The sequence below is a fragment of the Onychomys torridus genome, chromosome 2 (genome assembly GCF_903995425.1).
Source record: "Onychomys torridus chromosome 2, mOncTor1.1, whole genome shotgun sequence".
Taxonomy (NCBI): domain Eukaryota; kingdom Metazoa; phylum Chordata; class Mammalia; order Rodentia; family Cricetidae; genus Onychomys; species Onychomys torridus.
The window spans coordinates 74124223-74140690 of NC_050444.1; the positions used below are offsets into that span (position 1 = coordinate 74124223).

The following is a 16468-nucleotide window of genomic DNA, read 5'->3' on the forward strand; positions in this document are numbered from 1 at the left end:
AAGGTTAGACCCTTGGAGCTTCTTGTAGCATGAATTACAGGAATTTGTCAAAAACCTAACTTTGGTCCCGGGAATTAATTTGTCTCAATTGTTCAGCCATGTCTTTAGCCCTTTAAATATTCTCAATCCTTTTACTATCATCTTGATATCAAGAAATAGGGAAGAACTGATACAAGAGGAAACCCTGTTCATGTATATGATTTTGTGAAGAATTTACTCATTCTAGTTGTCTTCAGGTTCAAGAAAAAAAGATTTAGTTCATCTTTTTTTTTTTTTTTTTTTTTTTTTTTTTGGTTTTTCGAGACAAGGTTTCTCTGTGTAGCTTTGCGCCTTTCCTGGAACTCGCTTTGGAGACCAGGCTGGCCTTGAACTCACAAAGATCCGCCTGCCTCTGCCTCCCAAGTGCTGGGATTAAACGCATGCGCCACCACCGCCCGGCTATTTCATCCTTTTTTCATCATAGCCTTAAGGGAAGAAAATTATATACAATTTCACTAAAGACTTATGTTGGAGATCAGTGTATTGTGGTTCTATTTTGCAACATTTGAGGTAGTTATTAAAGTTGCTATATGTGTTGGAAATCTATTTAGTCAAATTCAATTTGTGGTCCTTATATTCCTCTGTGGCCTTTGTTCATCCTTGATTGTGCTTTCACTTAGAGATAGATATTTTTCTATTACAGTGTATAGAATAGGATGCCCATAATCTAAGTAGTCCATAGTTTATTTAAACATCAGGCAGTGCTGATCATACTTTTCAAGTAAGGGTTTGTGTGAAAGGGTGGTGAGTTTGTTGTTGTTGTTGTTTTTGTTTTTGTTTTTTTAAGATTTATTTATTACTATGTATACAGCATGTACGTGTAGTTAGAGTTTTCCTGCCTGGCCCATAGTCAGGACAAATCTCTCTTACCCGCCAGTCCCACAGTCACTCAGACCCAACCAAGAAAGCACACAAAAACTTATATTGCTTACAAACTGTATGGCCGTGGCAGGCTGCTTGTTATCTACCTTTTCTATCTTAAATTAACCCATTTCTGTTAGTCTATACTTTGCCACATGGCTTGTGGCTTACCAGTGTCTTTACGTGTTGCTTTTCATGGCGGCAGTAGGCGGTGTCTCCCCCCAACCTTCTACTTCCAGAATTCTCTTCTCTCTTGTCCCGCCTATACTTCCTGCCTAGCCACTGGCCAATCAGAACTTTATTTACACAGAGCGATATCCACAGCACTTCCTCTTTTCTTTTTTTTTAAAGGAAGGTTTTAACTTTTACATAGTTCAATTACATATAACAAAACAATTATCTAGCAAGAATTACAGTACAATATTAAAGAAGATATCCTATCTATCATATTTGTGAGTCTAAGGTTTTATATGTAACTTACTTTGTATTATAACTGAGGAAATTATAACTATCTAGTCTTCAACTACATCAAAGACCTCAGAAGGATATAATATTACCTGAGAACCGGGAGAAGGATGTAAATATTTTTCAGGAGTCTTGCAAGAGTAGACAGAGACAGCTGGCAGCCTGGACAGTCACCTAATGTTCCTTTGTAAAGTTGGGGCATCTGTTTTTAGCCCACAGGGCTAGAGTCTCTTGGTCACTTTTCTCAGTGTCCTGTAGAATGTCTGGCAGTTTCCTCTGCGAAGCAGGAACCTGAAGGACCATTTTGTCAAACAAATTTTAGTGGTCACCTTTCTATGGGTCCTGCATGTCCAGTTGATCAAGCAGTCCAGGCAAGATCAGTTTCTTGCCCAAATGGCTATTTTTGCCAAGGTGAAGATAAGATATGAAGTGTCTTCAATGCCCATTCTCCTCTCTGAAGTAAATCGTTGTTGCCAGGAGCAGACATGTCTCACTGTCCAGAAAGTCTAAATTTTAAAAATATTTTAAATGCCATATTCTGTAGACCTTTGAAGTGTTTGAAGAGTACCTGTCTATCTGATATATCTTTGTGTATACCTAGAAGACTTAACTAACATGGCTATGAGTATGATTATCATAGATGACCAGTTATTAATCTGTTTTTAAATATCCATTACAATTTTAAATGAGCTATATAAACATAATACCTTAAACAGGAGTAGAAATATACACACAATATAACAAAATTAACTAAGTTTGTATCAATAGACTAAAATCTAAACCAATGTAAAACATTTTAAACAAGTTGTTACTCTTTAGAAGTAAGTTCCCTAATCTACCCTTTCATCCTATTATATCTATATCATATCCCCCTTTCTTCTTTGGAAAGAGATCTCATTTATAATCAACCTGCTTTAAAGAAAAATATTGGTTTTTCTCTGTCCCACACCAGAGGGCTCTTCTGATTTGGGACACAAGAATCTAACCTTTTCTTTTAGCAACATGTCTGGGTTTAGAGAAGGAGTGAGCCAATTCTATCTCCAAAGCCAGCTTGATAATTTTGGGAATGTGGGAATAGTTTTTCTTACTACTTCCTGCTGGAGGGGGGCGCTGTATCTTATGGGGATACAAAGAAAATTTTAGGATTATAGAGTAGTCCATTAGGGTGAACCTCTGAGCCAGTTGCCTTGAAACCATTCTGGATGTCAGATCATCTGGGCCATGGTGTCATCGGAGACCTTTCAGGTGGTCTTGGCTGATCAAACCTGATATATCTTAGTCTGGAACAAATCCACAGCCTCTGGCTTTCTGTGGAAACAAAAGCAGAGACTCCTTTCCAAAGCAACATATCCTTATATCCAAATTTTGAAGTCAAGGTACCTTTAAAATTTACATATTTGTTTAACTCAACAGCTTTTATGATCAAATCTTTTTCTGTGGTTAAAAATCCCAAAGACAAGACAAACCAGATTGTCTGTGTAATATCCATCTTTGTAAGACTGAAACGCCACTGTGGCTGCTGGCTCCACCCACCTCAGCTACCCAACATGGCGGTGGTATGTTTACCGCCAGCTCTGGGTCTGGGTCTGGAGCCATGTGTACCATCAACTATCAGAAGGAGTTGTATCAAAGCAGTGCATAGCCCAGAAACTTTGTTTTTCTTTTTTTTTTTAAACTAGCAAAGATTAAATCTACCACGCAGCAGCGTAAAGTGCCGCTTGTAGACTCCTCATTCCCACCACACTGCAGGTCAGACGCACACGCCCGGAACCCGCCACAGTAGCTCTAACTGGCAGGCTGCCGCTAACTTGAGAGAGACAATTAGGAAGCTGTTTTTAGCTCCGTCTTAGAATCTTTTTTCTCGGATTTTAGGTGGAAACTCTTGCCAACACGTTGGACGCCATTTGTAGTTAGAGTTTTCCTGCCTGGCCCATAGTCAGGACAAATCTCTCTTACCCGCCAGTCCCACAGTCACTCAGACCCAACCAAGAAAGCACACAAAAACTTATATTGCTTACAAACTGTATGGCCGTGGCAGGCTGCTTGTTATCTACCTTTTCTATCTTAAATTAACCCATTTCTGTTAGTCTATACTTTGCCACATGGCTTGTGGCTTACCAGTGTCTTTACGTGTTGCTTTTCATGGCGGCAGTAGGCGGTGTCTCCCCCCAACCTTCTACTTCCCAGAATTCTCTTCTCTCTTGTCCCGCCTATACTTCCTGCCTAGCCACTGGCCAATCAGAACTTTATTTACACAGAGCGATATCCACAGCATGTATGACTGCAGGCCAGAAGAGGGCACCAGATCTCATTACAGATGGTTGTGAGCCACCATGTGGTTGCTGGGAATTGAACTCAGGACCTCTGGAAGAGTAGTCAGTGCTCTTAACCCCTGAGCCATCTCTCTAGCCCTGGTGTTGGGTTTTTATTCTTCGTTTTCTTTTTCATATTTTTATAATTCCCTTAAGATGTTGTTTGTTATTCAGCCTAGGTTGGATGTCAGTAATTTGTCTGGAATACATTTGAACTCATGATCCTCATGTGTCAGTCTCCAGTGTAAAAGTCCATGGGTAGATGATACGCCCTTAACGTTTGCTATTTTGTCAACATGTTTTAAAATGTTAACGTTAAATTGCTTAATAGAGGAGAATATAAGAAACATTAAATACCTCATGTATACATCCAAAGCTGCACTTTCGTCTCTGGAAGAGATGTAATGAGGTAAAATGATCAGCAATCAGCTGTACATTTGCCATCTGTTTCCCCCTTTTCTCTGTTTATTCTATTAGCTTTGTAGTATTCTCTATTACACATGATTCAGTATCTTCTTTACACGTATAAAGTAAGATAAGAATTTTCCTTTTTACTGATTTTGCAATGTGGCTAAAATGTCACAAATAAGAACTATGTACAATAATATTATCTTGATTTAGGACCTCTGCCATTGAAGAAGCCAGGGCTTATGATGTTGTTCTGAGATACTTCCTTTTAAAACTGTCTCATTGCTTTGTTTAAGTGGTTTCTATATTATTAATGAATTAATGTTGTATTAGTTGTAAAACAGTGATAGATTCCCAAAACAACAGTGAATTAGGTTGGACTTTAAAATAGTTGCGCTTAGAGAGGCTTAACAAGTAGTCTGAATATTAGCTTAAATTAAACCAAGAAGCAGCATGCATCACACTGGTGTGCTATTTAATACACGTATGAGGAATAGCTAAATCTGTAGTGTGAGAAATAATTGTTATCCATGACCTTCTCTGAAGAAACCATTGTAACAAGTTTTAACTGACAGCAGACACTAGGACCACCATAAGTGTTGATGGATGCTGCTAATTTTCACAGTTTTAGTAGAGACAATCCTGATTTCATCTCATCACCTTGATACATTATCTGCAGATGGAGTAAGTAATTCTCATCTCTGTTGTCCTTGTCTTGATCTTATTTGATTTTTTACAGTGCTTATTTTATGTGGCTTGAGCTCTGTCAGTTCATTTAGATTGTTTCAAAGCTCCACACCAAAACTTAGTATTTAAAGTGAAAGAGTAAAAATATTTGTACTTTATTGTGTCTGAAGTTACCATCAAACAACAGAATACAAATTCCCATAGACAAATATTGGTGTAACTCCAAAATGAAATATTTGAAAAATGGTTGCCACCTGTACAAGGAAGATCCTTGTAGAAAGATATCTCTGAAGTGACAGGACAGAGACATGGCTCTTCTGTTTACACTAGGTCAGGACATATAGGGAGGCATGGGAGCATCCATAGATGTTTGGCAGCATGAACTAGCAAGAAGAAAAGCAAATAAGATATACACAAGTGCACTATCATTTCAGCATCAAGACAGAGGGAGAGATTGCCAGAGACTCTTTGGTACCTGTTTCTGACATCAAGAAGGAGTAATGTTTTAACTTTTTCTAACATGTAATATGTATTTGCCATATTTTTCACAAACACACGTGTATAAACTGTTCTGTTGGAAAGAACTTCCATCTAGTCTAGAATATAATGCTGTTCCCTCCTACCCCAGTATTCCTTTGAATAACTGGTCTTGGGGTGCTCAGGCCATTCAAAGGTAAGTAATTAAAAGGAAATGAGCATGGTCCATGAAAAATGCTACAACAAGAAGAAAATAAACCAGTAAACAAGTGACAACCCATGATGAAATTATATAGTCCTAAGTGGGTGGGGTAGTTTATGAAACTGAAATTTTTTAAATGAAAGACAGAGGACTCAGTGGTTAAGACATACACTGCTCCTCTGAGTGACTTGAGGTTGCTTCCTAGTACCTATGTCAGGTAACTCAATAACTGCCTGTAATTCCAGCTCCAGTGGTATTGGCCACCTCTGTCCTTATGTGCACCTGCACACATGCAAACATACCCATGCATGTACTTCTTATCAACAATCATTTTTTTTTTTGGAAGCTGAGGATCGAACCCAGGGCCTTGCGCTTGCTAGGCAAGTGCTTAACCACTGAGCTAAATCCCCAACCCCTATCAACAATCATTTTAAAAAAAATCTTTAAAATGATAATGTTGGCTGTGCCTCCGTGATAATTTGCCAGTTCTGGATAGAAGCCTTTGGTTCAGTTAGCAGCCCTGCAAAAAATGACAGTGTTCATTGTCTCAAGAGCTAGGAGTTAATTATAAGGGAACAATTTGGCAGAGCTCAGGAAGAAAAGACGCACAAGGAGAAATAACAGATGTTAGAATGGAAAGTCAACGTTGAAGCCTCAGTGAGGTGGCTTGATGATAGGCGTTGAACGTTGAACAAACTGAAATAGGAAAGAAAGGAGGCCTACTTACTGTAGTTCTGGAAATAGAGACCCCAATGTTGCAATGAAAGTATTTAGATGACTCCAGAAGTTTTCTACACAGAAATCTTTGTAAGTTGAAAGAACACAAAGACCAAAGAAAAATGAATATATGCTCATCACTATCATTACATTGTCCATGTTAACAAGATAGGGAATATGTGTGCTTCCACTCTGCATCTCATAAAAGCATCAGATTCCCTGTAGGTGATGCTGTATAACTGCATGTTAATCAAGAATATTTAGCATTACAGGGCAATGATAAATCCTGTAACTTATCAGGGGAAGTAAAGTGTGACCTCACAGGCAAACTCTACTGACATCAGTTTAAACTCTGCAAGCACTGAAAGTAAGTAGTAGATATTCATTCTCTTTTATAAGCTGCAGAGAGACTGAATGTGGCTAGGGTCATTGTGGAACACTTTATCAATAAGAGTAAAATAATGTAGTTTGGTACAGAATAAAATAACCAAGAAGAAATAAATAGGAAAAGGAAATAAGACAGAGGTAACATAGTTTGCCAATTTCTTGTTATAACCAGAAAACATAAGACAGAACTTAGATTATTAAGTAAAAGAGGTATTAGTATTCTTGAAGAAATAAAGCTAAACACAATAGGACATTTACAAAATATTTAAGCAAGATCTTGTGTTTGAGTGGAGGTAGGAAGTATATAAATATTAAATTTCTAACTATTTAATCTGAGTTGACCCCAAGGATGAAAGACCACAATCTCTCTCTCTCTCTCACTCACACACACACACACACACACACATCACAAAGAAACACATACTATCCTCCTTGACTAAACACTTTCTCACTTCTTTCCCGGGGAAGTAGTTCTCAGTATGGTCAATAGTGGTATCACCTTTGCACTTGTCAGACATACATTCTGAGATCCAGAGGTCCCAGGTCACATCTGTTGTGTCACAAACATTGGAGAAGCCCCTCCCTGCATTCCTCTTGGTCAAAGTGTTCTGTAGAACTGCAGATGGCCTTTTCTTAGCTTTTTTTCTTCTCCAGTTTTTCTTTTGAAGTTTGTTTTTTTTTCTTTGAGAAAGGGTCTTTTGTAACTCAAACTGGTCTAGACCACTGTGTAGCCCAGGCTGGCCTTGTACTTTCTACCCCCTCCCTCAGCATACCAAATGCTAGCCTTATAGCCATGTAATGCTACGTTTCACTAAATAATTTTGCATGAGTGCTATAATCTTTGTTAAAGTTAATTTAATTTCCTTCGTAGCCCCCCCCCCACATTAGTCTTTTTTGTTTGTTTGTTTTACTTTTCAGAAGTATCTCTTTGTTCACAGAAAACAAGATTTCCTTCCTGTTTCATGAAGACAATGAAAACAGCTGGGTTACAGTTGAGAACAACTGAGAGAACTCCACAGACCAATGAATAGAATAAAAAAATGTAATCTTGGCCCTTCTAACACTGACAAGTTCTACATTTCTGCTGTCAGCTGTACACTGTTTGTCACCAAAGGTAATTCTGTTTTTTCTTATTAGACTTCATTGTGGTTTTGTGTTTTGCTAACATTTATATTGAGTATATTCAGTTAATAATGTTGAACCTTTACAGAAACATTTCTCACAGAGGTTCTCAACTTTGTAGGATATAGTAGGCAGTTTAAAATTACAATGAAATGTTTTTGTACTTATACAATTAAATAAAAAGTAATGTTTCAATCCACTTAATCTATTCACATTTTCTGATAAATAAAAATTATTGTCCACAAATTAGTATCAGTTAAATGAAGTCACTGATAATTTTGATATGTTATCAAAATTACTTTATCTTATAGTGTGTATTTTGATTCAGAATCCACCAGAAGAATTGTAGTAGAACTTACCTTTGTTGCTGTTTGTAGGACTGAAGACGTGGAGATACTGGTTTGGAGTCCAGTAGCTTCTTGCAGTAGTAAATGCTTATAGCACCATGTTGGGATGACTACATAGCTTTCCAGGATCTTAGGACAGATTACCCTAAGTTGGTCACTGTCTAGTGAAAGGAAGTATTTGCTGTCTTAGAGAGAGTAAAGAAGGCCTAGTTCTTATGTTTGGAGTTTCCTGTAGATGTCCTCTTGGTCCTAGCCACTTAACTACATGAGTTTATATTTCCTGTGATCTACAAAGGAAATCAATCCAATTATCTAATAATTAAAGGTAAGGAACAGTTATACTGTATTTCATAGAGGGATAGGCTTGACTTTTAAGATTCAGGACAGTCGTTCAGGTTTTTGAAATGCAGACCAGTTTGTTTGGATGTTCTGTCAGGGAGCACAGCTCCTCAAATACCCTTGACCCAAGAACAGTCTTTTTTGACAGACTGAGTGCTCGGCTCAAAGAGGAAAAACCATGGAGCAGTGAGGGAACAAGGAGACACCTACCTGGCCAGCTAAATTAACCCAGACAGCCAGTGGGGTAACTGATACCACAATGCCATCCCCCTCACATACTGAAATACAAACTCTAGTAATAATGGTAGCTTTGTGAGCATTCTGTGGACTCTAATTTTCAAGTACAGATATTCTTCAACTTACAGTAAGATTACACCCTGAAAAACTCATTATAGGATAAAAATATTGTAAGTAGAATATAAAAAGCCTCACCTACTGACAACCATAATTTGGCATATAGTATGCTGTGAAGTAGAGTACCTTCATCATCATGTGGCTGGTAACTCCACAGCATCGTGAGTATTGAATAGCCTGTCAGTTGGCAAGGAAAAGACAAATGTTCAAAAGTTAATGTATCATTTCTATGCAGTGTATAATACTTCCACACCTATTGTAAACTCAAAACATTATGAATCTCCCTATCTGAAGTTGGAATCCATTTATAATTGGCTTACAGTTCATACCAAAAAGGAGAAGATGTATTTCTAGGCATTATTTTCTTCTTGTTGCACCTAACAAGTTAATGTGGTTTGAATTCAGGGTGCTTGTCTAACTTGTATTTACTGATGACTTGTTAAGACCTAGGATATATAGCAGAAAAACTGAGATTAGCCGGGTAAAGGTCTTACTCTATTTAATAGTCTTAGCAGTAGTAATGATTCTTGTTTGTTGTGGGGTTCTCTGTGTAGCCCTGGCTGTCCTGGAACTAGCTCTGTAGACCAGGCTGGCCTCAAACTTTCAGAGATCCACCTGCCTCTGCCTCCTGAGTGCTGGGATTAAAGGGATGCACCACCACTGCCTAGTAGTAGTAGTAATTCTTGAGTCTGGGCTCAGAGTTCAAGTCTTTATTCAGTGATCTGGCTTTCAGCTGGTCACTTCTTTGAGCTTTGATTCCTTTGGTTGAGACTCTTAGCAACATTACCAACTGAGCGAAGTTGGTTGATATGGTACATCGCACTTAGTGTTTTCTAAATGTATGTGATCAAAGATAATAGCTTCTAGCTGCTTATGTTTCCTACTGAAGGTTTTACATTACCATTTTCAAAATAAACTTGAGAGGCTAGTGAGATTGCTCAATGGTAAGGTCACTTGCCTCCCCGCTGGACAATCTGAGTTCAATTCCTGGAACCCACATCGTAGAAGGAGAGAACCAACTCTTGAAAGTTGTCCTCTGACCTCCACACATGTGCTGTGACACACCTTCTCCCACACCTTAATAAACTAAGAAACAAATAAATAAATAAAAATAAAGTTGCCGGGTGATGGTGGCGCGTGGCTTTAATCCCAGCACTCAGAAGGCAGAGGCAGGTGGATCTCTGTAAGTTCAAAGGCTGGCGTGGTCTATAAAGCAAGTTCCAGGAAAGGCGTAAAGCTACACAAAGAATCCTCGAAAAACATAAATGAATAAATAAATAAACAAATAAATAAATAAATAAATAAAAGTTGAAGTAAATGATTATAGAGTCCTTGTGAGCCTGTTTCTCACTGTTTTACACATGAGTTAACTGGGATCTACATTGAGTGTTTCTTGCTCATGATTAAAGTGTTCAGGACCTAAAGCTTGTGTCTTTACTGGAGCTGCTCTGATGTATAAGTAAAACTCTGTCTAAACAGAGTATGTTCAGATTGGCAGATATGAGATGAAATGGCTTTGAGAATGCTGAAGGACAATTGAAAATATTGGGGTTGATGGCTAAGTAAAAGACAAAGCAGTAACTGGAGCAAGCCTTGTATGTTCTTCCTAATCAGACAAGCCACACCAGTGCCTTATTACCTAGAAGGCCACTCACAGGCTGTTATCCCGGGCCAGCTTCCCATTCGTTCAGTAATTTGTTTTCCGTTAGAGAGGGAGATTTGAAAGAATGGCAGCAATTGTTCACAGTGAACAACCCTCCATGCTATCATTAGGAATGGGAACTAACCTTACACCCATATGCCGCAAAGGCTTTTGGAATAGTTTAAGCTGGTTGCTTGGTAAAATTGTGCAAAGATTTTCACTTGCTCTTTGACTTTTGTGGTAGCTGACAATCTCTTGTAACTCCAGTTCCAGGAAATTTAATGCTGTCCTCAGCAGACACTTCACACATGTGGTATATATGTATAGGCAAAATATTCATAAACATAAAATAAATAAATTTTAATAAAAGCTAGTAGACTTGCTGGCAGTAGTGGCACACTCAGTACTCAGGAGGCAGGGGCAAGCGGATCTCTGAGTTCTAAGACAACCAGGACTGCACAGAGAAACCTTGTCTTGAAAACATTACAAAAAAAAAAGGGCCAGACAGTGCAAGAGAGGTCTGTAGTATGGGCTCAGGAAAGTCCAGGAAATGAAGCTTTCCAGTGAGGCAGATGCTACCATGTCTTGGTAGATGAAATGAGATAAGAGCTACCAACCAATGAAATTAACATCGTGGAGGTCAATGGTAGGTATGAGTGTTTGGCAGGGCGGGTTTGAGCTCAAGTAAATTGGTAGGGAGGAATTAAAGGCAATGAGAGCAACATTGGGGGATTTGCACCATGGGGAAAAAGAAATTGCTGGAGGAAAGATCTGTCAATAGGTTTTTGTTTCTTGTTTTAATTATTTTTAATGGGAAAAATAATTTTGTGCTTGTCTATTCATAGGAATGGTCCAGCAGAGCAATGTCTTTGGCCAAGCAATATGGCCTGAGATGTAGTAAGTAGAGATGTGACTGTAAAGCGGAATGTAGGCAGTTCTTCTCTTAGGAGAAGAGGGCAGTCAGACTCTTTGAATGTAATTTCAATAGGTAGTCAAGTATTGGGAGGGGTTGAAAGTTCTCTAATTCCTTTTCTTTTCTTAGGAAAGAGAAAGCAATGCAATATGGTGGCAGAGGGGATATGGAAAATGTTTTAAAAAGAGAAAAGAGCAGAAAAAGTCACCTAAGAGAAGGAGAGGATTAATGGCCAAAGAAATGAAATGTAGCACTGCTAAGCAGAATGAAGGCTCTACCCTTATTCCTGGAGATCTGGCAGTGACACCAGTTTACAGCTGTAGTTAGCTGTGTGCTTGCTTGTGCTGACAAGTGAGGAGTTGGATTCCCTTGCTTGTTTCGAATGTTTTGTGATGAAGGGTCTCACTATGTAGTCCAGGTTGGCCTAGAACCCACTAATGATCTTCTGGCCTCAGCCTCCCCAATACTGGAATTATAAGATTGTTCCACCGAGCCGAACTGTGAATGTGAACTGTTTTGTGGGATTTTTGTTTGTTTTGGTTTTGATTTTTGGAGTTTCTGTGGGGAGGTGGTTGTGGGGTTTTTTTGTTTTGTTTTGTTTTGTTTGTTTTTAACTAAGCAAGTAAAATAATGGCAAATTGTGAGTTTGTAGGAGGGCTTGTCTTATAAAACATGGTTTTTGTGACAGCATTCCTCATAATGGTGTCACAGAGGAAGTAGACTGGGGAGTGACTGCTAATAAGAATGTAGTTTTGACATGGTGTAAAGTTCTAGGTAGAGGTGATAGTAACACTACTGTAAGTATGTGTTTACTTCTCTAGTTGGAGTCATGAACTGAGAGAGCAGGGCTTAAGAATGATTTGGACTAAAGTCTTATTTGATAGCCAGCTTAGTCAGAGCATCAGACTATATATACTCTGAGGGTTAAGTGCTGCAAGCCACTGGAAGATGTAATGGAATTCAGCTATCACAAAAGCTACTACTTGGAAAGGTCAAGGACTTGCCTTAGGTCAAGCCATGGCTTAAGAAGTCTTGGTTATATTTTAGCTTTTGTGTGTGTGTGTATATATATATGTATACACACACACACATAATAATATATCTATATATATTAGCCGATTCCTGCAATGATTTCCTTGTATGCTATGTATGCTTCCAAGAACTCATAATGGTGCATTTTATTGGAAATACCTACCAAGCATCCAAGGCCAAATGATCTGAATTAGGGTAAATTAAACTCAGACCTTCCTTTCCTATACAGCCTTGGTAGTATTTACACTAACATTAGAGACTCCTAACATTTACCTAACCACCCCTAGGAATGTAGTTTGAGCCATAAATTCCCTTTTTCTGATATATTAACCGATTTTAGCTCTCAGTGGCCCTCCTCCTTTACCACTTCCCTTTGGGTTGTAAAAGAAAGCCTGACAGTCACTGCCTAAAGAAAACTCTTGTCTGCCTTTAGGACCCTGTAAGAATTCAAGCCTGGGGACCTTCCTTTAGCTAGAGCAGCACTGTTCCATGAGTAAATAACTGTTAACCTCAGAGACTTGAGGAGAATGTTGAGGATTTTTACTAGAGAGGATTCTTGATTTCTTGTTTTCTTGGAGTTGTCTCAGAAGCACTCAGAATTCCCCTCACACGACTCCATTTTGGACTGTTCCAACATACATACATTTAACATACAGTTAACTACATACTTTAAAATGGTAGGATTTATGATATATGGTCTTAATTTTTATAAATTTTATATAAAATAATCTACTAGCTTAAAAATGTCCTTACTCCAAACTCAACCAATTCAACTGCTTAAAAATTCAGGCTCCTAAGGTAGAGTTGTAGTGATAAACAAATGACTGTCTACAGTTTCCGTCCCTTGTCAGGATTGAAGATTTTTATTTTTCTTCTGTTTGTTTCTCTCACTTGTCCATTTGTATTAAACCGTTACTGTCTACAGCGCAGATCTTGTGAGAGACTGAGTCAGGCTCTGCCTTGATTACTCTTCCTCCTTCCTTTCTCCTCCAACTAACAATTTCTTACTAACATTTATGTAACTGAGCACTAGGCCAGACATGGTAATACAAAGACAGCTTGGCCTTGGCACCTGGCGTTGAGTGTGCAGGTTAACAAGAAGACAAGCCTTCTTTAGGAATGTTGAGCACATTGTGTTGTAGGATGAGGCGATTCTAATTGTCCGTCAGCTTCCTCTTGGTTATTTGGACTTCATAGGTAGAAAATCATTGAAAGTGCAAGGAGCTGTCAAACTTCTTTGAGCTTGAAACACTCTTCTTTTCTTAGAGCACCCAACATTCCTTCTCCTATTTAGTTTCAAACTGTTTAGAGGCGTATCATTACACACTGATAATATTGCTTTCTTCCTTCTGACTCTCTGAACCTGGACATTTAGAAAGTACTATTAACTTACAAGGAACCTAGAACATTTGAATAATACTATACATTATGAAAGGTGTGGGTATTGGGACCATCTCTCTACTAGAAATAATGACTTTGCTTTGCAGTGTTGTTATGAGGGAGTATTTGGGAGTGAGACTTTTGTTTTTGCAAGTATCAAACAGAACCTGACACTTGAGATGTGTTCATTATAATCTTTAAACCTCAGTTTCCATCTAATCACTAATTCAGTATATGGAGATGCAGTTAGAAATATGGGACTAAATAGACAAACCCTAATTTCATAGAGATAGTGGAGAACCAGCTGGTTCATGCTGTAGTCTCAGGACTTGGGAGACTGAGGCAGGACAGAGAGAAGGATGGTGCCGGATGAGGAAGGAGGGGGACACAGACAGACATAGGAATATGGGTGTAGAGGTATTCCTTGATGGGCATTCATTGGTTCAGAAATGCTGGCCATACCACTGAATAATTTCAGAGCAGCAGGTGCAGCACTCGCCATACCAGTTCATAGAGCCATAAATACTCCTGTGGCACTTGGGCACTATCTCCTCCCTCTAGCCCACACCTGCAGTGCAACAGGGGTCTTATCTGCCCCAGCGGCCTGAGTGGGTCATCGATCTGTGGCCCTCCACTCCCACACAACACCTCACCTAGCCCCCGTTACCATCTTCTTCCCCTGTTATATCATTTTCAAGTGTTAGGAGATAAGAATTGTAAGTTTGCTTTTCTGTTCTTCCTACTAACATCTACTTCATAGAAACTAATGGGAGCACACTAAATGAGCATTCTTCTCCTAGGGAGAAATGTGTGGTCCTTCTCATGTCCTTAGACCTGTTCTCCATTGCCCGTGCCTTTGCTTTGCTACTTTCTTCTTTCAGCACTACCCTCTGCTTACTACTCTCATTTTTAAAATGTTCTTGTCAAAAAGCAAACCAAGACAAAAATATGGCTTCATTAATGGTGTAATGATTGCTTTAGTTTTGTTCCTAGTATATGGTTTGAAATATTCAGGCTTGAACTTTGCCTTATTCTAGGATGGCTGGTTTCAGATAGCTGAGAATATGGGATTTCAGTGCTTAAAGATTGAAAGCAAAGATCCTCGGCTAGATGGAATCGACTCACTTTCTGGAACTGAAATCCCTCTGCACTATGTCTGTAAGCTGGCCACTCACGCCATCCACGTGGTGTTCTTTCATGAGAGGAGCGGCAACTACCTCTGGCATGGTCACCTGCGACTCCAAGGACACATGGACAGAAAGTTTGTTCCTTTTCGAAAGTTACAGTTCGGTCGTTATCCTGGAGCTTTTGACAGGTAAGTCAGTCTGTAACAGTAAACAATAATAAATCAATAATGTTATGTGTTTATACTTATATGTAATCTGTATACTCCTACATTGAAGTATTATACCTCGGAAATCTGCTGCAATTCTGCAACAGCATGGATGGGTTCTACAATGCTGAGTGTCTAAGGCAGAAAAGAATAGTAGCATATAATATACCGTGTTCATGGATATATTTAAAATAGAATAAAGGTACAAAGAATAGTAAGGACAAGTTCCCCCCAAAGAAGATAGAATGTATCCCTAGGTGGGGAAGGATAGAGAGGGAGTTACTGAGTGGAGTACAGACACCTCCAGGGGAGCTGACAAGAGTCAGTGTCTATGACGAAGTTGAAAACACAAATGCTTGTAACGCATTATTTTACATGACGCCTTTATGTTTACATGGACTTGAGTGAACATGTGTGTGTGTGTGTCTGTGTCTGTGTGTGTGTGTGTGTGTGTGTGTGTGTTTGATTTTATTTTCCCCGTGTCCTGAGGTGGTGACTCACACCTGTGAACCTAGCACTCAGGAAGCTGAAGCAGGAGAGTGAGGAACAAGTTGCAGGCCAGCCTGGCTGTAATCATGAAACCCTGCCTCAGGAAACTAAGACAAATCATGGGAATAAAAACAATACTCTGTGTAGAAGTCTGTCCTTAACTATCACACTAATAAATGCTGCTGACAAGAAACAGGTACTTGAGGAGACTCATGAAACCGGACTGTGAATGTCAGCTTTCTAACCCAGAGTCGTACTTCTCTTTCTCCTCAGAAGTCATTAATAATGATGTTATAGTCTGTCTGAAACTCTGGAACTTGATATGAATATAGCAGTGAATGTTTATCCTTTGCCTTAAAGTCTATCATTCTTATCAGAATTTTCATATCACTATCTTTTGAGATCACTTTCAGAGAAACACTGCTTTTTGTTAGCTTTAGAACTATAACAGCATGTTTAGTTTTGTTTTCTTATTAGTGTTTAACATCACAAATTTGAGAAACAGCTGAACTAGAGAAGTCAGGAATATAAGTGACGAAAAGTGATTATTAGGTTGTAAGAAACAGTTTCTTGTCAATGTTGCTTTCCTTATTTTTGTTGAAATTTTAGCCACTATTCACATTTATGCACTTTTTCTTACTTTGTGTTTCAAACATTTTTTGGGGGGTGGGAGTCATTTATTTCTTTAAGGTATTAAAAGTTTATATAAAAGTTTAGTTGCTAATTTAATTAAGTTCAATATTTCCAACTAATAAATAACTTGTAAGTGTAATGTGTGCCTGTAGGTAAAGCCATCTGTACATTTTATAGTTTTACATAGAGGAATAGAAAGTTCTCAAGAAATATTCATAGAAGGTGGGTTCCAGGTATCTTTACAATCAGTGAGGCTTCCAAGCTACTGTAATTTGACTCAGTACTTCTTAGATGTAAGAACTATTTACTTCTCTAAAACTAAATTGATA

At 38.6% G+C, this 16468-nt stretch overlaps 1 protein-coding gene across 8 annotated transcripts in view; it reads left to right on the top strand.

Annotated features, from left to right (window-relative positions):
- Window positions 1-16468, top strand: part of LOC118578742 (fukutin-like) — an 87288-nt gene that overhangs the window by 14992 nt on the left and 55828 nt on the right. For 4 of the 8 annotated variants that reach the window (XM_036179915.1, XM_036179917.1, XM_036179918.1 and 1 more), the window contains 2 exons: window positions 7474-7669; window positions 14722-14999. In XM_036179915.1, the coding sequence (XP_036035808.1) occupies window positions 14749-14999 (251 nt within the window). In that variant the 5' untranslated portion in view covers window positions 7474-7669; window positions 14722-14748. The remainder of the gene's footprint in view (window positions 1-7473; window positions 7670-14721; window positions 15000-16468) is intronic. The other 4 variants (XM_036179920.1, XM_036179921.1, XM_036179922.1 and 1 more) reach the window with 1 other exon arrangement.